Here is a 25,674-nt window from a genome sequence, read left to right on the forward strand (position 1 = left end):
TTTTGTTACTTCTTATTTAGTTGTTTTAGGTTCATATTTGTTATTTGTGTCTAAGTAGAGCTATGCTGAATTTGGATGTTTTGATGATGAAATTGTGCTAAGTGTTAGAAATCCTTACTGAGTTAGGATTCCTTACACGACTAGGACTATACTTTCCTATTTTCATTCTTTCCTATTTTTTAATCGTTGATTTATTTTCAGGAAAGACAAATCCTATTTGGACAAGGAGTAGTGATGTCGTAATGCATTCCTAGTGAGACAAGGAAGTCATGTCCGAGTTGGATAAGGAGAGGAGAGGCCGGCCTAGCTATTTCCTAGTTGAAGAAGGAGAGATGTCGTGCAACCCCTATGTGTTTTTCTCAATTAGATTTGGTTTCCTACATCAAGTTGGATTTGAAGTAAAAGAATCAAAGTCCATATCAAAGAAGATTTCAGCTTCCCAATCCGATTCTATCTCCTAATTGGGACGACATGAAGGCTATTTTGACTGAGGGTGGTATTCCCAACCGAAAAACCGCAAACTGAGCCGAACCCAAAAGAAAAAACCGAACCAAAAGAAAAAAACTGAAAAAACCGAAATAAATCCGATTTAGTTTCAGTTCTAGGTCCAAACCAAACCGAATCGACTGAACTGAACCGAACATATCAAAACGAAGTAAAACGGCGTCGTTTGTTCATAGTATATATGATGAGTGAAAAAACCCTTCGCAGCCTCTGAGAGTCTGAGGCGCCTCAAGGTCTCAAGCCGAACCCTTTCGCTCAGTCTGCCGATGGTCGACGACTTGACGCCACGCCGTCCGGTCGCGATTCTCTCTCGGTGAGCCCCAATCGTCTTTTCTCTTTCTTATCCAAATCTGATTTGGTGATCTTAGAAAGAGACTTGAAGATCTATATGGCAAAGTCATCGTCTTTCACACTTGGTTCCAGATCGAGTCAATATCAGGTATGGTTGCCTCTCTCTCTCTCTCTCTCTCTCTCGTTTTGTTGTTTAGTTTGTTCTTGAATCTAATTTCAATAGGTATTTCTCTGAATTTTTTTTTCTGGCGGAGTTCTTTGATTTCCTGACCCCTTTTACTTACTTTGGATTTGATTTTGTCTCAATTTGGGTAATTCGCGGTTGAAAAATTTCGGTTTTGAGAAGTAGCGGTTGCTCAAGATTAGGGTTTTTTGGAATTGGGCAATTTTGGTTTGTGTGAATGTTAGTTTCTGATGTGGTTATGTTTGAATTTATATGCTGCACATATTTTTCTATGATGGTGTGTGTTTACTTGCAGCTTATACAGTAAAATGAAGATATAATAGAGTAGTGAATACTTAACTGAATTAGGTGAACGATGTGAATTCTAGGTGCAGAGATTTGCGAGTGGAGCATGTTGAGGTTGGTTTTGTAGTGAATGAGTTAGGTAGAGTGAAGAACGTTGGGATAGGTTGAACTTGTGACTATTTGCTGATCATGTTTAGGCTGATTATGTTTCGCAACTATTGTTTGCAATTGATTACTTCTTTTTTTCTCAGGAGCAATATTGTAAGCTATTGCAAACATTTGCTACTTCAACATTATGATGGATCACTTACAGTATCTCATGGAAAGGGGAGGTATGAAGTTTTCAATGTATTCTAGTTTAGTCCTCTTTGTTTCGTAATTTTGTATTCTCTTCTTGTACAAAAACATCACCATTTTGTTCTATTAAATATTGGTCCAATAGATGGATGATAATGATCGAGCAAGTCCATAATATCCATTGAATGAGAGATATGTTTGTCAGTTTGATTATACTGATTTTGGGATTTGTCTACTGATTATTTGGAGTCTGTTTGGTTTTATATTTAATGTTGATTTACATTGGTTATAGAGTACTTGTAGGATTAATTAGGATAAAGTCTGTGGCTTTGTTATAGGTATGAATTGTTAGGTTTAATGTTTGCTTGTATTATCTGGACTAGTGTACTAACATAGAATTGGATTTCTGTTACTTTGAGTAGCCAAATTGCTGAGATAATATTTTGAAGGTTTCATCTCTATTGTTACTTTCTGTCACTCAGACCCTACTGAGGTATAATCCACATTCTTGGCTAATAAGTTCCATGATTGCTGTGTTTATTTGTGTAGCACTTATTTTATATATGTTATACCCCAGTTTACTTTCTTGTATTAATTCAAATTTGTTGTTCTAGTAATGCCACCATAATTAAAATACTAATGTGCTGAACATGCATATATACATTAGTAGTTGGTTCGTTGAATTGGTTTTTGCTACTATGATCAAAATGCTATTCATTGAGTAATTTAAATGTTATTGTGACTTTTGCAGGATAAGATTTTAAGCGTTGTAGCATAGTATTCCGACACTATTTTGAAGAGGAAAGCGACCTTTCATAATGAAGGAATTGAAGAGGAAATCATCCTCTACTAGTACTCATGATTGTGCTACCATTTTAACTTGAAATGTAATTTAACTTCCAATTTAGAAGCTCTATAATCCTTATCTGTAATTGTTATGCTTATAATTTATTATAACATAAATATATAATAAAAACCGGAAAAAAAACCCGAAAAAAAAACTGAACTGCAACTGATCAGTTCAGTTCAGTTTTAGCCATAGGAAACCGCGAACTGAATTGAACTGAACCGAAGTTTAAATTCAGTTCAGTTTTCAGTTTTGGTCTAAAACCGAACTGAATGAACCGAGTGCCACCCCTAATTTTGACTCCAATATATAGAGGCACAACATCATTGTTTATCATCATCAACCTTGTGCAATTACTAGCCAAGGCTCTACCCAAACACATACCTTCCTTCCAAGAACCCTAAATCCGATTTCACTCTTCATCACCCCTTAGCTTCGAAATACGCTCGTGAAGAAGTCCATTCGCTTAGAAACCACAAGAAGTCCACGATTCTCTCTATATTTATCTCGGTTTTTGGCTTTTTTTTGTTCTTGGTTGTGTATGCGATTTGTGCTTTGTAAACTTGATTTGATTTATATAAAGTTGCGATTTCAAGTTTTGGTTTTGTGATTTTCGGTTTATGTCATGTACTACTCTTGCATGATTTAGATATCTATATGTTATGCATACGTTTGTACGTAGCATGATATTTAGGTTGTTGGATTAAAGACTTGTGCTATGAACATGTTTATCTTTTTTATGTGATTTTTGAAATTGCATGATTGTTGGTTAAGTAGGTGACATGCTTAATGAATTCAATATGCGTGGCTTTAGAGTTGCATGGTAGGATGAGTATGTTAAATTTCAATGAATGCCGCTTGGCAAGAGTTGAATGTGTTAAGTGTCTATGTGTTTAGGTTACTGCTTATGACCTTAAGTGCATGATCCAACCTTAGTTATTCATGATAGTGTCTCGGCATGACTCTTAAATGAGGACTAGAATCTGATTTTCGTTAGCCTTATATGATTTGTTTTGGTGGTGTATTATGTGTTGGTTGGTTGATCACATGTATATATTAGTTTATGTTTTATTTTCTGTTTTGATACCGATCGTATATCAAACTTTTAAACTCTTATGAATTCGTTATTAAATGTTTGTGATTCTATGTGCTGGTTGGATCTCTGGTTTGTGAACGATACTCTCTTGCTTTATACTACTAATGATGCTTACAGGGTTAATATTAATGTCGAATAATCGAACCAATCATAAATCAATAGAAAACAAGCCATGGCTGCCACAACAAAAGCTTCAATCGCCTCCATCGCAATCATCCTTGCACCATAATCGTCCTGGTTGCCACCATAGTAGAAACCCATGTTTTTGAAAGGGGTTGTGCCCAAAAGATGCCGGCACCCATAGTTGAGAGAGAAATTAAGATGGATTTATTTTAATTTTACATGTTTGGTGGAAAAGATTAGATGTTGGAATTGATAAGTGGAGAACCGGAGATCCCTAGATATTACTTTACTTATACCCAGTCGACCCATGTGTAAAGATAAAGACATTATCAGAATACTTCATAATGTATGTTGGAATAATTCCTTCACATCTAAAATGCAAAAGGCAAAATATATTTCTTGGATTTGTTTTTTTTTTTTGACAATTAGAACAAACAAAACAAACAGAGCCATGAACAAAGCCCAGCATCCGAAATTCCGAACAAAACACATGTAATAAACAAGTCGGAAGATTTTGGATCCAATCAAGAGGGCACTCTTACTTTGAAGCCAAACAAGCAACAAGATTAGCTACTTCATTCGATTTATGACTGATCCAACACTGGTTAAAATTTAGGATACTGATTTCTTTTATGTTACATGTTTTGTGCTTTTCTTTTTCTAATCAAGTATTTGTTTCGGGGCCTACCCTATGTAACATGCATGTTTTTTTATTTTTTTTAAAATTATTAAATAACTCACAAAGTTACATACATGAGTGTGATTCGAACTAATGACTTGAACGTTATTAATTAAGTTACTTAACTAAATAACTAACCTGTAACATGGATAATTTATCTATTCAAATAGTTCTTCACGTCATTTGTTTCAACTTTAACATTAAGACATTATTACATGCATGAAATATATATATATATATATATATATATAATATTGGCGGGACATCCATAATAGAAAATAAATCAAAAATGGGTTTTGCCTCCTATAGATAACAAGAAATTATGGAGACTGCTATCATTCATGATGTTATTTACGAGGATCACTTGCATTGCATTAATATAGCACGGGATTCAGGTTATATGACACCCCATTGTAAAATTACCTAATTTTATAATAAATAGAACCGGGTGCGGAGATAAACCTCTCAATTACGCTGGGTTCTAAACCCCTTTCAAAACAATAAAAAAACATTTATGGAGACTGCATGAAAAGGTCCGAATGGGGAAAAATGGACGAGGCAACTTATGATACGGCATTATTAGAGTCCCCAATATCGTTAACGGCCCACTTTCTAACACAATTACGAGCTATTGTTACCTGCACACCAGTGACCAGTACGTTACATTCACTTTTGAAACAATTTACTTGTTAAAGGTTCGTGTTTAATTGGCAATTATAAGACTAAGTAATATTTTCTTTAATAAAGGTAAGTAGAATTGTAGAAATGAAAACATACCTGGTGAGAATCAGTAGCACAATGGTTTGCACAAATGTTCCGAACAACATTCCAATCCAAACACCCTACAATTTAGAAAACAATTAGCACATGTATGTTACCGCTAATTGATCATATATGTCGGAATTAAATGAGTGAAAATGAATGCTAACTTTGACATGTTGGTTGACAACATAACCAAGCACAACTCCAACAGGAATGCCTACAAGGTAATAGCATGCTATATTTACATATGCTACAGTACTCTGCCATCCGGCTCCCAGAGCAACTCCTGATAACAATGGAAAATGATCAGATTGATTTGTAAAGCAAATCAGTTTTCTTGTTTCTGTTTTTTCCTCTTTTCCTTCTGTGTCAATATATGCTGACACTGGTTCTACTAATTTGTTTCAGTCTGGCAACTAATGGTAATACTAAATGAATATGGTTTGAGAGTTCAACATATGTCAACCAGTGGCGGATCCAGGAAATAAGTCTTGTCTAGGCTAATTGAGAGTTTATTTTTTCAATAACATTTATAGGATTTTTTTATTAAGATGATAAAATTAAAATCCAGAATTATGAATATATACGGTAATCATCACTATACCTTAAATGGAGAAAACAAAAGGAAGAAAATATATGAAAGAAAGCAAGAAATACTAACAAAATAGGACAAAAAAACTTTAAGAAATGAAAAAAAAAGGAAATTAAACAAAGGAGAAAAAACAGAGGGGAGAAAGAAAAATATAATGGTCTAAAAAATGAAGACCATTTTTTTTAACTTCAATAGGCATTATAAGAAAAACAACCTCAAATTTGGGTTGTAGTAGCAGAAGTCGAAAGAATATACATATTCCGTACTTATTAAGGTTATATTTGCAGATACTCAGCTTTGCTGCACTTAAAGGGATCCGAATGTATTTTCTCCACTGTAAGTCATATAGAGGAAACCATCCTCATCTTTGTTTTCCTCATAGATTGCCGACATCATTGCAGCAGTAGGTGGCAAAATGTTCTTGATAAATGTAAATATGGCCTTCTCAGCACTAAGCTTTATCCTCTTCCGAACCACATAAACAAACTGCCCAACAGTTAGATCAGCAGGAACCAGATACTTCTTCTTGTTGATGTCTGGTATGTCACTTCTTTCAGCTTTCTCCACAATAACTAGAATTCTGTCAGGATACTTCTCCCTGATACGAGCAGCTTCTGGCCATGGTTGATCACAAACCTCTTTTGACTATTTAGAGAGAAGCCCTTCAAACAAAAAAAAGACAGAGGAAGAAGAAATGTGAAGGAATCAGAGAGAGAGAAAAAGAAATGGCACTAAAAAATGAAGACCATGATCGAACTTGGGACCTCAAGTTTCCAAGAGAAGAGACATAACCAATTGGACTGCCTCAGACATTATGTTAGTGAGCGCATATAATGAGTAATATATGCTGACAGTTTTCGTCTAGGCTCAAGCCCATAGAGCCCACTGAGTGTATCCGCCCCTGATGTCAACAATACCAGAGAGCACAGGCTGAACACTGTTCAACAATATGGAGAAGGCCAATAAAGGTGACAAGTCGGCAACTGCTTTGGCAACCTCTTCATTGTTGGTAAAGATGTAGGCAAGACGTTCCCTCAAGAATAGGAAAAGGAAGAACAGCACAAGGCCGATGGAAAATGATGTGAACACTATAACCACGATTGAGAACTTCGCTCCTTTTGAGCTACCTCGTCCAAGCTCATTTGACACTCGTACACTGGAAGATTAAAGTCAAACATCAGAACAACAATGATCTATCAGTAACTACTACTTCAATCTTATGTTGATAAATGTCTGATGAAATATAATGAGAACGATATATAAGTACCTTGCTGCAGCCAAGAAGCCAAGGGATATCATCATTTCTCACCCATTGATGTTCAGACTGCAACAATTTGTAAAAAGAACGCAGATCAAGATGAAATAGTTTAGATCAGTATTGAGGGGAAAGGGAAGAGAATTTAATGATAGAAACAGAAGTTGAGAAGATTACCAAATAGCTAGAGCATCAATAGAAACCTCAGCATTTTCCATATTTCCTGTTAGCAGAACTAAGACTGTATTGTACCAAAGCTCCAGACTGGTTAAGAACAATTGAAGTTACACTCAGAAAACTCCAGCTGTGCATAATAAGAAGTACATAACGACATTCCTTTCCTTACTCAGAAATTTGTATCATGCCACAGTTTAGCTGAACGTATATGTAGCAACAACCCTCAAAACCTTGTGCACAATGAAAGTAAAAAAAATGAAAATATATCTGTAGTATAGATATCTCTGAGACATATATGTATATGTTTCTTCAAATGCAAGCTTTAGCCTATGTTGCATTCTCAATTGCCTATGTTTCTTCAAATACCCAATCATATCAGTTCAATGATCCAAATGTATCAATTAAATAAGCAATGCACAATTCGACTGAGAACTAAATGGATTAATTGAAGGTATTAAATAAAGTTAAAGTAAAAAGAAGAAAAATATATCACCAAGGCATAACACCAGAAGACAGAGAAAGCTTGATGACGTCCCAGAGATCTTTGAAAGCTAACGTCGAGAACCCTTTCCATGTTGTGGGCATCCCCCACATGTAAGAAAAAAAAGTTGGCCGATGTTGGGTATCCAAAATGCTAAAATTGTGGACACCATTGCACCAGGAATCCCAAGCTGATATTTCACAGTCAAAAGCCAAGAAAGAAGGATGTGGATTGCAATGGAAAATGCAAACAAGTAAGCAATGATCATATTCTTGCTCCGTGCTTGCAAGAACATTTGACAGGTAAAAGATAAAACAAAGGCGAAAATGATTGGAATCGTCCAGAGAGAAATATATCCGGCCACTTGTGCAATATTCTCTTCCTGTCCTAAGGCCTCTAAGATTGGAGTAGTGAAGATACAAATCGGAACAAGGCATAATGCATTGACGAACAATGATAGAGCGTTAATTAAAACGTCTATAATAAACCCTGTAAAATGTCATCGTTAGTATAGAATAAGCAGGGATCGTTCAGTCCAGGGAATTGAATGGAACTCTAAACTTTTAGTATTAACAAATAATAAGGGTGTTTGAAATTGATTATTAATTACTGAAATAAAATCTAAATTACTATTTACATGGTCGACTTCTCTTTAACAAACTTAAACTAAATTTACCATTACACCACATAATTACAAGTTTGAACCTATCATGCATTCTAATTCGACCAATTACATACTTTTTAGACACCAATACAATTAGAGCCTTAGGGGATTATCTAATCATGCAAGATTTCAATTAACATTTAGATTGACTTAGGGTCTAATCTAAATTTGCATGCAATCGAATTTAATAACACTTAGAGTAGAATCAAACAAGATTACATTTAAGCACCAAATCTTTGTTGGAGACATGTTTCATGTGTGGCGTCACCCACCATGGTTTCACATGTAAATTTCCAGAATTTTTACCACTTTTAATCAACACAAACCGAACCTACTTAGGGCATGATTCGATTTGTGTCAATATGGTTGATGAATCTAGTACTCAAACACAATCTTAGGGACTGCATCCAAACACTAAATTCATATGCACATATCTGAAAATTATCTAAAAGCATGAGAAGATGATTAGAACACAACAATAGAAAATACAAACTCATTAATTATAGGAAACCATCAATTCAGTAAAGTCTCAAAAACACATCAAATACAATCTGAAAATTCTAAAACAAATACAAAACCAATATTTCCACATAAACAACAACTTACAATGTTCATAGACAAAGAATTGTAGATTAACACAAATAGACGAAGCCATGGAGATGAGTTGCGAAAATCACACGTTGTAGAAACCTTGGAGGTGTGTCTTCAATGGTGATTTCGGTGGAGATAAAATTGGTATATGGGGGAGAAAGGCTTGCTGTTTTTGTGAAGGATGTTTGAGGTAGTATTTGGCAAAAGTTTGGCTCTTGAATGCAAAGAAGAAGTGATATTATTTGAGAGATGAAGCCATGTATATATAGAGGAAAGAGGGAGGGTTTGAACTTGCCTCTTTCTTCATATAATAATGTCATGCTTTATCTCCTTAAATCATGCCATATTTTATTTCCTGAATCATGTCATGTTTTATGCTTTTAATGATCATCTTCTATTTAATTGTTGCATGACTTGGCTCAATCTCTTTTTCTTAAACTATCTCTTTAATCAAATCTGAAAATAAGAAAATAAAATCATAAGTAAGAGATAATTAGTTTTGAAACCTAACAAGGATTCCTAGTGCAAGAAGGACTCCCAAAATATCGCCAATGCGACCAAAACGTAGAAACATGAATACGCCTAATCCAACTAGGTTTCCTAGTCTTACAAGGATTCATACTCAAATTAGAACTCTAGACCAATTATGCGTTTTTAACTGATGTAAGCACAAAAATGCATCCAATACCCCCCAAGACTCTTACTACGACACAATGACTCAATAGTACAACAATAAGGGCTAAGCAAACTACAAATTGAGGTAAAAACATGTTAAGAACGTCGCACAAAGTGCTCTTATCAACTACCCCACACTTAGCTTTTGCTAGTCCCTTAGCAAAACAAAACAAGACACTATTGTCCCTAAATGATTGCCTCAGAATCTCAAAACACATGGCTTTCAAGTTTAAGCATTTGAATGTAAGTACATAAATTACAAGTTTCATAATCATGCTTCATAGAATGAATAAGTCAGATACGAGATAATAACCATTTAAACATGTTTAGTCAATCAAATCCTCCTCACAAGGCATATTCTATTCTTTTCACTCAGATTCATGGTTATCATTCACACACAAGTATATGCAAGAGAAATGATATTAAGGCATCAAATAACTTGCATATTTTAACAAATGAAAGCACTTTGTGAATAACAGAGGAAAACCTCATTTAACAACTAAGTGCACAAATGGACCAAAACCATATGCTCAACTCTTGTGATCATCTCCACAAACCAAGATTTGCTCATTTTAAGAATCATTAAGATCATTAGATAAGGTAAATGTTTAGGCTAAGCTAAAAGCATGGAATATCAAGGAATCACAAGGTAATCTGATAGACTTAACAGAGTAATCATCATCCTTATGACACCACACACCATCAAGGGCCGAATATAACAAGTTGGGCACAATCATCATTCTAACCACAAAGTAAACATGGATAAAGGTCAAGTAAAAAAATTTAGACCTTCAATTACAACTCAACTCCAAATCAAAAATGGAAGACAACATAACTTTTTTTTTTCTTTTCTTTTTCTTTTCTTGCCGAGTTTATGGATCTTTTTTTTTTCTTGTTTTTCTCGGCATTGCTTGCTTAAAAGCTTGTTGATTCTTTTTTTTTTCAAATGTCTTCCACCCACACGTATTTCATGCATCATCACAACATCATCTCAACAAGAATTCTGCCAAGTCTATTAGACAAGGTAGAGATAACTATACTAAGCATGGAGATAACATAGATGATGAAGAAAATGCTCAATGTAGACTCAAATTGGGTTCAATTAAGTGGTCCCAAACAGGTTTGGCTCAAATGAGGTAGTATTTTGGCAAAGGTTTGGCTCTTGAATGCAAAGGAGAAGTGATATTATTTGAGAGGTGAAGCCATGTATATATAGAGGAAAGAGTGATGGTTTGAACTTGCCTCTTTCTTCCTATAATAATGCCACGCTTTATCTCCCTAACTCATACTATGCTTTATTTCCTAAATCATATCATGTTTTATTCCTTAAATCATGTCATGTTTTATTCCATAAATCATGTAATGTTTTATGCCTTTAATGATCATCTTCTATTTAATTATTGCATGACTTGGCTCAATCTTTTTCTTTAATTATCTCTTCAATCCAATCTGAAAATAAGAAAATAAAATCATAAGTAAGAGATAATTAGTTTTGAAACCTAACAAGGATTCCTAGTGTAAGAAGGACTCTCAAAATATCGCAAATGCGACCAAAACGTAGAAAGATGAAAACTTTTAATCCAACTAGGTTTCCTAGTCCTACAAGGATTTCTACTCAAACTAGGACTCTAGACCAATTATGCATTTCAAACTTATGTAAGCACAAAAATGCATCCAATATACCGCACAACACTCTTACTACGATTCAATGACTCAATAGTACAATAATAAGGGCTAAGTAAACTACAAATTGAGGTAAAAACATGTTAATAACGTCGCATAAAGTACTCCTATGAAACAACACTATCCATGATCTTTGAAGATGTACCCCAAGCATGTCATACTGTTTTGCACCAAATGATTGACCACAAAGAGTTTCAAGCGCACTTGCCATTCCCAGCTGCATTTATAATTCAAATTATTAACTGATTGCGTATTGTTACCACAAAAAAGTGACTCTGCACCCACAATTTTGGGATTGACTGCTATTGACTTCCCATGAATTTGAATAGTGATATGAAAAATCAGAATTAACTTGATCAATACTGTTCTTAATTTGCTGAATTCGATAGGCAAATAGAAGAAAAGAAATTGAATACTAGAGCTGAACAGAAATTTGGGTAGTAGAGAAACATCTTGTTACGTAGTAATCAAGTTTCTTTGACATGTTGTAAATCTTGTAGTTGTGCAAAGATTTATGAGAGAACGTACAGTAAACGAACAAGTTATATGCCTACTAATCAGTTCTTCCATGAGAGAACGTACTACTAACTTCAACATGTACTATTTGTGAAGTGGAGTACAAAAAAGGGCACATACCAGGATGCCATTAGCGAACCTGATGAGTACAGTGAAGACAAGTGAATATGCAGCTAACTCAGTAGAGCCAATCTGACCAATGAAAGCTTGACTGACCACGTTTGTTCCAAAAGTAGAGAACCTGGTGAAGATTGCAGGTCCAGCTACTACCCACATCTTCTTGCTTTCATTCCACACTCTTCTTTGCAAACTCAAATCTTGTTCACGTTCATCTTCTTCCTTTATCAGCAGCTTCTTCTTTATGTCTTCCTCCCCCATGTTTATTCTCTAGCTTTTACCTGGCAAAACTCAGTAGTATCATGTATCACCGGAAATAATAAAGAAAAACAATACGGTTGAAGCAGATTATTCTTACAAATCATGAAGCTCTGATATGAACTAATGACTTACAGAGAGAGAGAGAGAGAGAGAGATAGAGAGAGACAGAGAGAAGAGAGTGGACCAAATGAAGGGTTTTAGTCAGGAGATGTCTGCATATATTCGGAAGTAAACGTGGCATTGATCAACACATCCCACTTAACCACGTCGTATGCAGTTTATTAACAAAAGTCCAGCCTACTACAAAAACTGTAAATAGAGGCCAAGAGGCCAAGAACCACTACCTACCTATACGGCTCTTAACAACCAATTATTTTTTTCCGACACTACGTAATACTCTATAAAACGTTGTTTTCTGAGGACCCGTAGAGCGTTTCGTTTTTTACTGCTTTTTTTTTATGTCAAAAGTCTATATTATAGAGGTCATCATTTGACACATGAGTTCGAGCCAGCCCGAAAGCATGCCCTACCCGATAGGGTCGAAGCCCGGCTCAGCCGTTCATTAGGGCGGACCGGCCATAGCCTTTTCCGAATAGGGTAGGGCAAGAGTTGAGCAAACCAAACCCGGCCCTATTAAGCCCTTTAGGGCCAAGTCCTAGAAGCCCGCCCTATTTAGCCCGTTTAGGTCATAATAATAATTTACTTTTTTTTTATTTTTAAATATATTTTTAAATATTTTATATACAATACACATCACCATTTTTTGCAATTGATTTTGTAAACTTTATGTCTTATATTTCTATTTGTTGTGAAAAATAACAATGATTTTGAGTAATTTGATATAAGATATTAATATATAATCACTTAGATTTAAAGTTATAGATGTTTTAAGTTAAATCTAAGGCATATATGTATTTATAATATGATCATATACTTGTAAAAAGAGACTTGTTTTATACTTGCAATCACATAAATAAGTTTTGAGAAAAAAGATTAAACATAATATTTTTATTTTTGTTAAATAAAAAAGGCCATATTCTGTCCGTTTCGGTCCTATTAAGCTCTATTTGGAGAGTCGGCCCAACCCGCCCTCTTAGTCCTAAAAAATGGGCCTTTAGGGCGGGTAAGGGTTTGAAAATCGGAGCCCTAACCCTGCCCGGCCCGGCCCTATTATTTGTTGACTTAATCAAAGCCCGGCCCGACCCTACTCTAAGTCCTAAAATTTAGGGTAGGACTTGGCCCGACTCGGCCCATGATGAGGCCTATCTATATATGTCAAAAGCAATCTAAGCTCAGAACACTTGTTCTCCTCATGATAACCAAAAATATTGAGATTAACTTTAATCGATGTCGTCGGCAAGAATCGAACATGTGCATGAAAATTTCGCATTCGGATTTTGTATCCATTACTTATTGTGATTATCAAGGTTGTTTACTAGATGCATATTGTAGAATTACTAGAGGTAATTTTTTTATTCAAATATTATGAAATTAGCCTCAAACTAGATCACATAGTTTAATTTGAGAAAGGAGTACGTCAACAAATATAAGGATGCGGTCACTACAATATATTATCCACGATATCTTATATTTATTCAAAAAATTTAAATGTCTTGGAGGGTGGTTATATTAGGATTTTTTTAATTTTATTGGTATGTTTTAGTATGTCCGAAACGTACTATTAGATTTTTCTAGCTCTAAGTAGTAGTGTTTTCTTTCGGTTCCTCGGACAAAATACTCATACGGGTTCTTTGCTGAGTATCATTAAGGAGGTCCTTTTAAAAAAAAAACACTGCAAATTGAATACGCAAGCACCGATATTATATTCCCCATCCATGATTGATTGATTGATTTTTTTTGTTTTTTTTTGTCTCATTCAGCAATCCTAAATCCTAGTACAGAGGAGAAAGCAAAAGGCAATCTCTGCGCAATTTGACCAGACTGAAACTATCGTCATTGCCCCTCTTCTCAGTCTCTTGATCTTCTCCTCTATTTCTATTTTTGTTCCCTTGCATTCCTACTTGTGCAATCTTTCATTTTGTTTTGGGTTGTTAGAGACGTGAGGAGATGCTCATGATACGGATTTGAAGAACAAGGTTGAACGTGAGTTTGTGAATAGTAATTGGTCTTCGACCGATGACTGATTTGGGTGAATAATGAATTAATCCCGGCTGAGGATTAGTTGGACTACCCAAAATGGTGCATTTGCTCTAAAAGAACTTGGGGTTGAAAAGCGCTTAAGGGGTTCTTAATGATTATTATAAAACCAATTATTAGGGCTAAAAGTCTAAAACCACACCCTCTTTATTTGGGCCAAAGACATCAAGCCCGAAACTGCAGCAACCAAGCGTATAAAAAACAAGCCCAAATCTTCCAACACACAGATCCCGACGCCGCTATCCACATCCCAATAATCACTAAATCTGCCATTAAGGTCTACGGTGGTCTTGACGAAGCACATATTGGCATCATTGCCGACAGACCTTTTACTGCAAATCGAAAACTTGAAGATGTTGCATAGAAATTGAACATAGAATCACCCCCTTATACCATCTCCGAAGAAAACCCTATTAGAAGATCGATTTCGCCATCCGAAGATTCTCCTCCCTCATTGCTACCCTCAGAACAGTCAGAAGTTCCTAACCGGCATCTTGAAGCTTTCCCGTCCGGAAGGCTCACCAAGATACCAGCAGAGCACGGAGGCTATGACTCTCTCTAGTACAAATTGAGATAGTTGCTCACAATTATACAAACAAAAAACTAGACTTCCGTCAAAAGTGGTTTCCATGTCTCACATTGAATAGATAATCAACTGTAAAATTCCTCCATAAAAGATCAGGCCCATAAAAAATTACTATCCTACTGATTGAACACTACAAAGTTACTCATTTTACAAAAATGAAAGAAGATAGGGAATGTGGTCTATGTTTTTTTTCAATGGGAAAAATGTGTTCTTCATGCTGACTCGGTTTTTGTGCTGTCTTCCTTGGTCGTTTCACTTGCGTCATGTTCCTCAGATGGAGCTACTTGCTGCTCTGGCACGGCAGGCCCTGGACCAGCTGATACCTTTACCATTGCTGGACGAAGAAGCCTGTCACCAAGCTTAAACCCCTTACGATATTCATCAAGTATTATACCTTCTTCAAATTCAGAAGAGTCCTCGCGCATAATTGCTTCGTGGAACTACAATAAAGAAGAAACAAAATATTCAATAATAAAATAAATATCAGAAATAAGAATTTGAATAAAACCTGTCTAATAATTCAAAGAATGCATTCAAAAGAAAGACATAATTTATATAGTCAGGTGTACGTGATCCTCTATATAGGCTACAAAATACCCAAGGAACAAATGGCAACCACAGGATATTTCGACTTTAGTTTTCACTCTTTAACTCACCAAATTGGCTCGATTCAATCATCAGTTGGTCTGACTTAAAACCGTATCCAGGTCTTCATCAAACCTGAACAAAATTTACTAACTGCTTGATTAAACTCATCAAGTAATTGATTAAATTTCGAGCCAACTTGGTATCTAACCTGCATTAACCCAATATAAGATAGAATAGTCATTCTGTCAAGTTGTCAACTATCAGAATGGCGAAATTCTTCCAATTAAGTTCTGATGTTTGAACACAAATTATTGAAAATGGTGCATTCCTCCTATCAATCCTGTGATATTGATTACGGTTAATCATGTCAAGAAAGCCAGCTATTTATCTACTTGTAAACAAACTCAAATTTTCAAAATTGAGTGCACAAGAAATACAAATTTCCTCACAATATGTCAATGCAGCATTTCTATTAAGCTTCAAACAAATCTTTCACCTATACATGACAGTAGTCTGAATGACTTACCGATGGATCAAAGGACTTCCCCACTGTCTCCACCGGGAGAACGCCAAGTGAACTTAATATTTCTCCAAATTGTTTATAAATACTCTGATAGCTATTGTTGATCTTCTCCTCTCCCTCTGTCTCTATCTTAAGCTGGGATTTAGCCCTCTCGAAATTATCCAATACACCCAACAAGCTCTCCACAACTTCCCCCTGAGCATTAGATACCAGTGAAACCCGTTCTCTATCTGTCCTTTTCCGAAAATTATCAAAGTCTGCACTAATCCTCAGAATGCGAACCTTCTCTGCTGATAGTTCTTCAGATAATGAAGCCACTTTCCTTTCAAGGCCTATTTTTTCATCTTCAATAGATTTTAGAAAAGATTCAATCTCGGCTACTTTTGATTCATCGTTAGTGGCTAAAGCTTCTCGGTATGATTGCAGTGACGCTATGACGGCTGAAGCAGGTTTTTTGTCATCATCTTCCCCATCATCACTTGTACCACTTTCTTCACCGTCGCTTGTACTATCATCCACACTAACTGCCTCGTCTAAAGAAACCTGTTACATAGATCTATTAGAGTTAGTACTTGGAAAAAAGGGATAATCATAATAATAAAAATAATATCTTCATATTTTAATTTTTTTCCACTGTGAAACAAAAATCATTAAAAGATGCAAACCGAATCACTGCAATCCTCTTACACAGAGATTTGGACACAAAATGTCACATTAGCCAAATACTGCATCATGTAGAATGACATGCTCTGATGCCAACTGAGATATGTGAAAATCAATGACAAAAAGGCAATATTACCTTTTTGAATTTCCAGTTAGGGAATTTGACTGTGATGTACATTCTTGTCATGTGATATGAAAATTGACCAAAACGTTATGTAAAACAAAACCATGACACGTGCATTAAACTCAAGAACAATCTTCTGACGCATCATCCAGCTCTATACACAGAAATTCAATCGTGCAAGTAAAAAGAGTAACTAAAAATGCAAAGGGGCAGTGATTTTGACAGATGTCTCGGAACTCATTATAGTTCCTAGACACTTCTTGGTGCAATGAGTTTTACAAAAATTTCAAATAATATTGGCATCACCATCCTCTTTTCAGCATTTTGTGTAACTAGGTGAACATAATGCACTATGAATCAAAACTCTCAATCTGCTGTTACAATAAGCCAAACCCAGTGTTTATATACAGGGTGGCAAGGCAAGAGAAGAACACCAAGCCTTCCTCTGAAAGGCTTATTTCTTAATAGGAGTATGCCCGCGCCCAATAAGCTTATTCTGCGTTTCAGTCACACAAGCCAAACAAACACATTTGAAAAAATAAGGAACAAAATAAAAAGGCTAGAAAGAGCAGCAGTGCAAGCTCATAAATAAAGCAAACAAAACTCAGAAACAAAATTTAGCCTACTCTAAAGCAGCCCACCAGTCAATCATAAATAAATAATGTCTAAATTCTGCGGAACCAGAAGCCAATAAAACTGCAAGGTATTTCACTCTGCGTCAAGGTTCCTCCAACCCTAGAGATCTGCGGTCTTTAACAATTCTTTCCATCCATGGCAGCCCATGAAACTTCCTAGTATATACAAAAATTCTATTAAGTTCCTCCAACCCTCTGTAATCTCTAAAATGTCTTCTACTTCTTTCCATCCAAAACAGCCAAAACCAAAGAGGATTACAAATTAGTTTTGGGCGAGGTTTATAGATGAAAGAACTGGAACACAGTCATTATGACACTAGCTATTTCTGGGCAGGAAATATTGGGCTGCTCTGAGGTGCATCTCCTTTTGTACTATTTCAAATCTCATACACTAGTGTACGCCTAGCCTGACAGACATAAAACACATCTGAACATCAAGTGAACTACCCAATGATTGTTGATAGCTGTATATATGTTAATTCATTTGTGACCAATTAGTGTAGTAGAAACTGAATGAATATCATACCAGAATTTTAGAATACTTACTAAACCTTGCGGAGAGAAATCAAAATCATATACAATAAACAATCTCAAAGATAAAACATAATATTATTACCTCCACCTCTTCCTCAAGGTCTTGGGCATTGAGGGTGTCAGTGGTATCAGTTTCACCCTGCTGCTGCTGTTGTTGGGAAGCAAAAGGCACGAAGCGGAGGGAGGGAAGGTGAGAGAAGCGGAGAGTGGTGCCAATGGGCTGCCTCTGTCGTCTGAACGAAACGTAAAAGGGTTTGGGGGAGTTTGACGAGAGAGATGTACGAGGAAGAGGCGCGAATGGTGCCCTCAACGCTGAACTTCGGAGGACATTCGCCATGAGAGAGAGAGAGAGAGAGAGAGAGAGAGAGAGAGAGAGAGAGAGAGAGAGAGAGTTGAGATAAGGGGGAGGCGAGAAGAGACTGGAACTGGGTATGTAGGTGTGTGCTACCAGATTCACACCCTCGGGGGCTAATCAAAAGCTCTAAAACGCTGAGAGTTCACTACAACCGTCGGATGACTTTACTCTCATCCTACGCCTCCCTACAATAATTACGGGCCGGCAACCGACGTGCACTTTTTTGACGGGTTCAGCTGCATTCCACCGATGGTAACAATAACCATGGTTCATGGGTACAGCACTTCTAATGAGGATCACCGTAATGAAGACTAATCGACGACTTTTCGATTTATGGTTTAAATATTTATTTTTCTATCATATTTTAACATTTCATCAGGTGTAAATGAGTAGATTACACCTAAACAATTTCAGCCAAATTGATCATTATTAAGGTATCACCTTAGACCAAACTAATGGACGAACCAAATCTGTCAAACATTAACCGTTCAAATTCATTATTAGTAAATCACACTTATGAATGCCTTCATAATTCTCAATTTCGTTGAAAATTTGTATAAATGATCTACTCATACATATATGTAAATGAAACGGTTATGAAAATATAAGATCAAAAAGTGGGATAAACCAAAAAGTCTTTAACTAGTCCTCAAGATATGGATCATCATTAGAAGGGCTCCCGTCCATGGGTATCGGGAACTTTGTTTTTTCATTTTTTATTTATTTTTGGTTACAAACATAAGAGCAAAAAGACTAAGAACAAGCACTAGGATAAGCTCAATGTCATCAAGGAAGGCTTAAGCAGCATGAATGGAAGGAGTTTCAAAAGTTATGAGACCAAGATCATGATAAATAATGTTCTTAGCATATGAAACCAAATCTTATTTTCACACTATTTTTGTTCAATTCAGTCATTGAATCTTATTTTTTCAGTTCAGTCTAGCCGGTTTCGGCTAACTGTTCGATTTCTGCCCAGCCCTAATTTTAAGTTTCCAAATAACAAATGACATAAGAAATAAAGAAATAAACAAATAAGATGAAACCTAGGGTATCACAATTAACCATAAAACAATTCTATTTATGTCTCAATGCAACTAATAGATTCCTTCGTTTCTCTAGATGACAATCCTCGTATCTAAACATAGATACGGCACTTGGACAACAGTTTTCTTTAAGTATATGATACTCTTCAGGTACGGCAAAAGTCGTATACCCTAACATGCAGTTTATCCAAGTACGACATCAATTTATGAAGAATGACTCATTACATAATAGAAAACAAAATAATCATGCAAATCATTACTTCATATACGACATTAACGTAATTCACAACTCTTAACCACTATAAGCTTATTTTAATCAGATGCAGCCCTAAAGTGATCGATCCAAGAACTTTAACTTAAAGCATCAATTCAAATAGCTAGTGACTAAGAATTTTTCATAAAATAACTATATCTCTATCAATAAAACATCAAACTACAGAAACAATTATGATGACATCATCATAACCTGGGTTTAACAAAATCTAGCGAAGGAAAGAATAACAAAAATATTAAAGAATAGAAAAGGAAGGACGAGTGTATGGATGGTCTGTACTCCTTAGGCGTCTACAATGTGCTCTGGAGATAGACCTCCTTTATTGACGTGGAATGAGAAAACCATTAAATCCCTCTTGTAAAAGTAGGAAATCTTGTACTCTTTGCATTGTCATATCAATCATTAACTTTGATGTATGAAAGCAAAATTGCCAACCACCTATACATGCCCACCCCATGTCGGCCTCCTAAACCTACACCCACTGCCAAAAAGAGTCAAAAATACAATAATTGATAAACAATGCCCGATTAAGATAATTAGACAATAGTTTCAAAATAACCATTGTCCGAAAATTGTAGTTCGGACAATACTTTTTATAAATCATTGTCAAATGTCATGTAACACAATGACTTATATCCTGCCACTAAACACATAGTTCAGGATGCAGCTTAAAACAACGGTTTTATAATTGGGTATAGTCTAGACGCATAATGTGAAAAATGATTTTCCATATTTTTCAAAACATTGTCTGAACTCTGAACTGCTTCATCAAATTTTGAACAAGAGTATTTGTACATATATACAAGTCTTTATGTTTGCTTTTCAGCTCAGCAAAAGAGCACTACTTCCCTTTATTAGTGGAATTCAAACTTAAAGTTAAGGGACGACTACACCCAAACATGAATTTCATGAATTCTGTGGACACTTTTGGTCATGTCCTTCAAAGTAGCAGTCAACAAGCCAAGCGTTGCTGCTATCCACTCTGCATTATCATCCTCTAGTATGCTTCAGTTTCACAGAAGCAGCAATGCGATTCTTGGGCAGAAGTTTACACCACATTCAAAGGGATCAATGGCATTTGATTGCTGTATATATTTCTTACATTACACGTATGGGCCTCTAATTTCAACTACCTTAAAGCTAACGGGGAATATATCAAATCAATTATTCAAATCATCCTTGCTAACCTTCAAAACCCAAATAATGGGTATACTAATATCAGTGTTCTGTGAAGGCTTAGGTAAAATGCTCCTACACCAAGTTTTCAGTTTCACTCCAGCAATGAGGTTTAGTCATTGAATGAGTGGATTGCCTCATTGATCATTACCAGTACTTGTATATAGTGCAACAGAAAACAGAAGAAAATCTCAAGGCCTACGAAATGCATCTTGAGTAAACTCCTCGACTATCTAACACAGTTGAGTCACATAAACCTACATAGACAAACCAAAAAAAAAAAAAAAGCCACTGGAAGAAAAGCACAAATATTTGAAGTAAGGTGCGACGTGGTTGAAGGCTTGAAGCTTTTAATTCAGATGATGGGTACAATTGGGAAGAGTTGCTTCTGTCCAGATTCGCAGTGGCTATCTTGGTAGTAGCCTGCATCAGATGAGGTAAATAATATGTTATTTAGTTCTACTATCTGTAATAAAAATCATGAAACAATGACCATGTTCGTAGGCAATCCCAAATACCAACATTAACCACATAAGACAAGCGTGATGCTCAGAAATCTGCGACTTCTTGAAACAACCAAATGAACCATGCTAACATTTACATTCTAGCCTAGCATACATTGAAAAAAAAGGTCTCAATTCCATTTATTACAACAATCCCAACATCACATCCAGATCCACCACCACAATCAACCAAATTTCAGGTAGCTAAATCCTTCTGAACTATTATCTAAATTTTAGTGAAGAACTGGCAAGGAACCATTAAAACATGTAGGAAACACAACAGTGATTGAATTAATATGGATGGCTATCACTAAATGGAAATTTGTGGAGATAAAACGAACCTGGAGGATAAGCAAATCGATGTCTAAATTTGAAGAAGCCTAATGCAAGTAGCAGACAAACTACTTTATGTATATAATGTCTTCATCAGGATCATCATCCTCCCAATCTTTATCATCCTGAAGACTGTCAGATGATTCCAATTGCTCCTCATCTTGCATTTGTCCATCTTTCTTATCATTCTTTATCCGATCTAATATTGCAATCACCTACAATATTTATGCTTTTACAAATCAGAATCGGAAGACACAGACTTCAGAAGTAATTCTATAAGCACCACATAATTTAGATAGCCAAGAGATACATAAAAACCGAAAATTTATTCATTAAAAATTAACAAACCTCATAACCCATATGGAAACTCGATATGGAAAGTCTTTTCCACATTATACTAAAAAAATAATAGTAAATTAAATTTTAGACCCATGTCCAGAAATATTAAACAATAACATAGATAGGGAAAGTCTATTCTACAATTTGCTAGGCTGGAAGTCAAGGGGAACACTACCATTAAGTAATAAAGGAAACCGTCACAGTTGATTATTTCTGAAACAAAAGAATTGGATGGAACTGAACTCTCCCGACTTTCCTCAAGGGTATTTTGGATAAAATTCACACACTCAAAGGGAGAAACAGTTTACCAAAAAGAGTGGAAATTCATGATACACGATACTTGTATAATAATATATGATCATAACCTTATCATGTATTAACCATATCATAAATCCCAACTCGCAAAAGTTATATTTATTATTTAGGTTTTGTAGTTTGACAGGACATGATCCACACAACAATTTCAGTTGAAGAATTACGGTCAATTACCCTAGTTGAGTAGAATTGCATAACTAAGCAATGTTCTGACCCTTTATGTAAAGACTTGACTTATGTTTTGACTAACTTATAAGGACAACCTAATAAATGTACAATTACCATATAAGAACTAAATATTCGGTTCTAGGAAAAATTACACCAGGGATATCTCTAATTGTGAGGATGTACATCTAATGATACTCGAAATCATATATGATTAAATTTACCCTGCTTCCTCTCTCTAACGATTCATCTTCAATGAAGCGTATCTCAGGAGTCAAACGCAGTTTCATACGCCGTCCCAATTCACCACGGACATACTTTGCTTTTGACTTTAGCCCAGCAAGGGCAACCTCCTTCCCTCTTTCATCACCAAAGACGGATACAAATACCTTTACCACCTGTAGTAAAAGAAAAAAAATATTACTAACTAAAAATGTAATTTCTTTCCCAAAAATTGAAGGAAGCAGCAGGCAGGACAATTTTTTGTGTTTGAAGTGTGATTTAATGAGTATCTTATCACTTTTCCTTGGAAGTGTTTTACATACTAGAGCAAGTATTTCATTTTATGCTTAATTTTATGTTCTTTGGAAAGGCACAAGAATATAATCAGCTATCAGTGAAAGGCATACAAGAAAACAACAGCTTACTCACTTGAAGAACACTCGTACAATCAAATGCACGCTTTAACACATCAGTAAATTTGAAATTTTATGGTTGGTCTAGCTTGAGTATTAATGAAGAATAATTTGGAGGAAAATATGATTCACACATAAAGCATGATGGCACTAATTATTAGCTACTGTCAGTAGTTATCGGGTATAACAGTGGTCAAGGATATGAGGATTTCAGCTATTAATGTGCACCCAAAGGAGCTTTATACGATTCTTTCAGAAACTTGCGGTAGATGTTTCACAAAAAGTGATGCACAACAATATATTATTACAGCTTAATGTGCCCAAGGGTTATGATCCACCAGTTAAATAGTTTCCTGCATAAATAATTGAGGGCTCTTAATCATTGTGATCAATCAGTAGTTAGCTTGATTGTTTTAGGAGCTTAAACTGGAATCTATGCAATTGAAAAGAGTACACCAACCAATGCATCATTTAGAAAGCAACACATACATTCCCTTGCTACTGTTCCCAGAAAAAAAATAAGGGATACTGGAAATATTGTTCTAATGATAAAATTGTGGACATTCTGTTATTGTGATTCATATCAGTGTCAAAGAAATTGGAAAAAATGCACCTGAGAAAATAACTAAGATAACCGTTGATTGGAGTTGAAATCAGATCACGCAATGCTGAATATACAATGTATTCCCAGATTACACATTCCCAGAAGAAATAGTGCTGAAAGATGTAAATTTATCTTACTGTCTCAAAAAAAAAAAAAGGTAAACAGCTCAGCATAATCTAACTCCACGATCCCACTTAGCTTCTCCATTGGCACAAGCTATAACAATTCATTACTATATAATCAAAAATGTTTTCATTTCGTGTCGAAGTTTCTTATGCTTCATACTGTAAACAATGCACGACCCATCCCCCAAAAAATCGTAGCAATGTAAAGATCAAATCTTTCTCGAAAAACCAATGCTTATAAGTTAGTCTACCGAGTTCTACAGAATGAAAGCAAATGAGGGCCTCCATACTATCAATAATGAAAACAAAAGTCAGCAAGACGGTAAATGGGCAACTATGGAAAAGGCAAACAAGCACACAAATTCTATACTCTCTTTCTCACGTGTTCCCAAAAACCATTACAGTGTATACAACATTACACAGTTGACATCAATGACACCTAAAATCCTAAGCATCTCAGGAACCCACAAAACCCACAACAAATTACCACATTTCAAACCCCAAAACCAAATTAAAAGGCAAAATACCTGCAAGTCGGTAGAGACCTCAACATCACTAATTGTGGTCAAAGAAGAGAGATAACGGTCAGCGCCCAAAGAAACCTCAGGCAAAATAGCGTATTGCAACACCTTATCAGTTAAGAGCATGTCAGAGAGCTCCCTCTGTATCTGCTTTGCCACCATTGCCACTCTGCGCGGCTTTGCCATGCACCTAATGCCGCCAAGCAGAACCGCACGATGGTTTCTGGGGTGAATCCAGGCAGCTGGTTTGTGGGTCTGAATTGGGAACCTTGATGATCGAAAGTGACTAGGGAAGGACGCATAAAAGGGTTTGAGGGAGTTTGACGAGAGAGCTGTACGAGCCTTCAATGGTGCCCTCGGAGCCCAACTTCGGAGGGCATTCGCCATGAGAGAGAACAAATGGAGTTCAGATAAGGGGGCGAACTGGGTATATCCGTATGTGGGGGGTACCCTTCACCCTGTCTTAGTGGCATAATTACAGCCACTTCTTCATAAATTTACCCGTTAATCTTCTCTAACCTTCGTTTAACCCAAGAAATTTTGTATATGATACTGTAATACCACGTGACAATGCCTAGTGGTCTTCCTTATCTGTTATATTTCGACACGTAGATTTAATACACTAAAATTATAATTTAACATATTTTTATTATTTATGAAATGACATTCATGGGTATTGATGATTTTGAACTAGGATTTCGAGTTTATAGTTTAGGGTTTGGGGTTCGGGATTTGGGGTTTATGGTTTATGGTTTAAGGTTTTAGGGTTTAGGATTTATGGTATAGGGTTTTAGGTTTAGAGGTTAGAGTTTTAGAAAGAAACCGAAAATAATCTTTGACAAAATAACTTAAATATAATTTGTCTAATTAAATCTTACATGTTAAATTGTGATTGGAATGGTAGACCACTAGGCATTGTCACGTGGTGCTATGATAGCACTGCAAAAATGAAAAAAATCTCTTAAACTTACTTAATCATGATCTGACTAATCACCTTTTTTTAGGTAAGGACTGGTCCTGCCCTCAAACCTTCATTAATGAAAGCTCGGATCGGATCCAACCACACTAAACAAGATCAAAGCCAACATCACCAACTCGGCTACCAGACCCATTGGAATCTTCTTCAGGTTCGAACCCCAATCAAAATATCCATTTGATTCTGGCCGCCTCTGATCCACCTCCCACTTCCATTCTCCGTTGCAGCAACCCCGCATAGCATAGACAGAAGCCACTCGACGCCTCTTGCATCTCAACAAAACCCTCTCCAGCGCCGCCACACACTAGACACTAAGTTCACTATGGCCAGTCCAACAACGCCGTCGAAAAGGCCTGTCGTCGGACCGGGCACTTGCAAACACAGGTCGCCGCCTCTTCTAGAGTTAAGAGGAAATTCAAG

The 25,674-nt window shown here is 36.0% G+C and overlaps 4 protein-coding genes and 1 long non-coding RNA gene across 7 annotated transcripts; 1 reads left to right on the forward strand and 4 right to left on the reverse strand.

The window, feature by feature from the left end:
- Positions 1-714: 714 nt before the first annotated feature.
- LOC126789077 (uncharacterized) lies at positions 715-2,486 on the forward strand. Its single transcript, XR_007671477.1, has 3 exons — positions 715-943; positions 1,516-1,596; positions 2,313-2,486. It is a non-coding gene; the product is annotated as an uncharacterized LOC126789077 (long non-coding RNA).
- Positions 2,487-4,940: 2,454 nt separating this feature from the next.
- On the reverse strand, positions 4,941-12,229 carry LOC126804156 (protein DETOXIFICATION 21-like). The gene is given in 11 exon segments (XM_050531936.1): positions 4,941-4,944; positions 5,084-5,148; positions 5,236-5,354; positions 6,578-6,816; positions 6,928-6,984; positions 7,093-7,179; positions 7,586-7,670; positions 7,673-8,006; positions 11,284-11,403; positions 11,823-12,100; positions 12,178-12,229. Coding segments are annotated over 10 exon segments (1,368 nt in total). The 5' UTR covers positions 12,081-12,100; positions 12,178-12,229.
- Positions 5,907-6,473, reverse strand: LOC126792204 (autophagy-related protein 8C-like). The gene is made up of 2 exons (XM_050518672.1): positions 6,453-6,473; positions 5,907-6,305 (listed from the first exon to the last, which is right to left on the reverse strand). Exons 1-2 carry the CDS (start codon positions 6,471-6,473, stop codon positions 5,967-5,969), a joined length of 360 nt encoding a protein of 119 aa, XP_050374629.1. The 3' UTR covers positions 5,907-5,966.
- Positions 12,230-14,846: 2,617 nt separating the features above from the next.
- Positions 14,847-18,277, reverse strand: LOC126788676 (uncharacterized). 2 transcript variants are annotated; one of them, XM_050514697.1, is made up of 4 exons: positions 17,973-18,277; positions 15,938-16,477; positions 15,480-15,619; positions 15,124-15,263 (listed from the first exon to the last, which is right to left on the reverse strand). In XM_050514697.1, the coding sequence occupies exons 1-3, from the start codon at positions 18,225-18,227 to the stop codon at positions 15,515-15,517; spliced, it is 900 nt and encodes a 299-aa protein (XP_050370654.1). In that variant the 5' UTR covers positions 18,228-18,277; the 3' UTR covers positions 15,124-15,263; positions 15,480-15,514. The 2 variants fall into 2 exon arrangements, with proteins under 2 accessions (XP_050370647.1, XP_050370654.1); XM_050514690.1 differs by lacking the exon at positions 15,480-15,619 and having other exon boundaries at positions 14,847-15,263.
- A 2,505-nt stretch (positions 18,278-20,782) lies between these two features.
- On the reverse strand, positions 20,783-24,703 carry LOC126788868 (probable ribosome-binding factor A, chloroplastic). 2 transcript variants are annotated; one of them, XR_007671443.1, is made up of 4 exons: positions 24,285-24,703; positions 22,618-22,791; positions 21,583-21,789; positions 20,783-21,161 (listed from the first exon to the last, which is right to left on the reverse strand). XR_007671443.1 is itself a non-coding variant. In XM_050514882.1 (3 exons), exons 1-3 carry the CDS (start codon positions 24,663-24,665, stop codon positions 21,643-21,645), a joined length of 702 nt encoding a protein of 233 aa, XP_050370839.1. In that variant the 5' UTR covers positions 24,666-24,703; the 3' UTR covers positions 21,358-21,642. The 2 variants fall into 2 exon arrangements, 1 of the variants encoding a protein (XP_050370839.1); XM_050514882.1 differs by lacking the exon at positions 20,783-21,161 and having other exon boundaries at positions 21,358-21,789.
- Between the last annotated feature and the right edge of the window lie 971 nt (positions 24,704-25,674).

The sequence above is a fragment of the Argentina anserina genome, chromosome 1 (assembly GCF_933775445.1).
Source record: "Argentina anserina chromosome 1, drPotAnse1.1, whole genome shotgun sequence".
Lineage (NCBI taxonomy): Eukaryota > Viridiplantae > Streptophyta > Magnoliopsida > Rosales > Rosaceae > Argentina > Argentina anserina.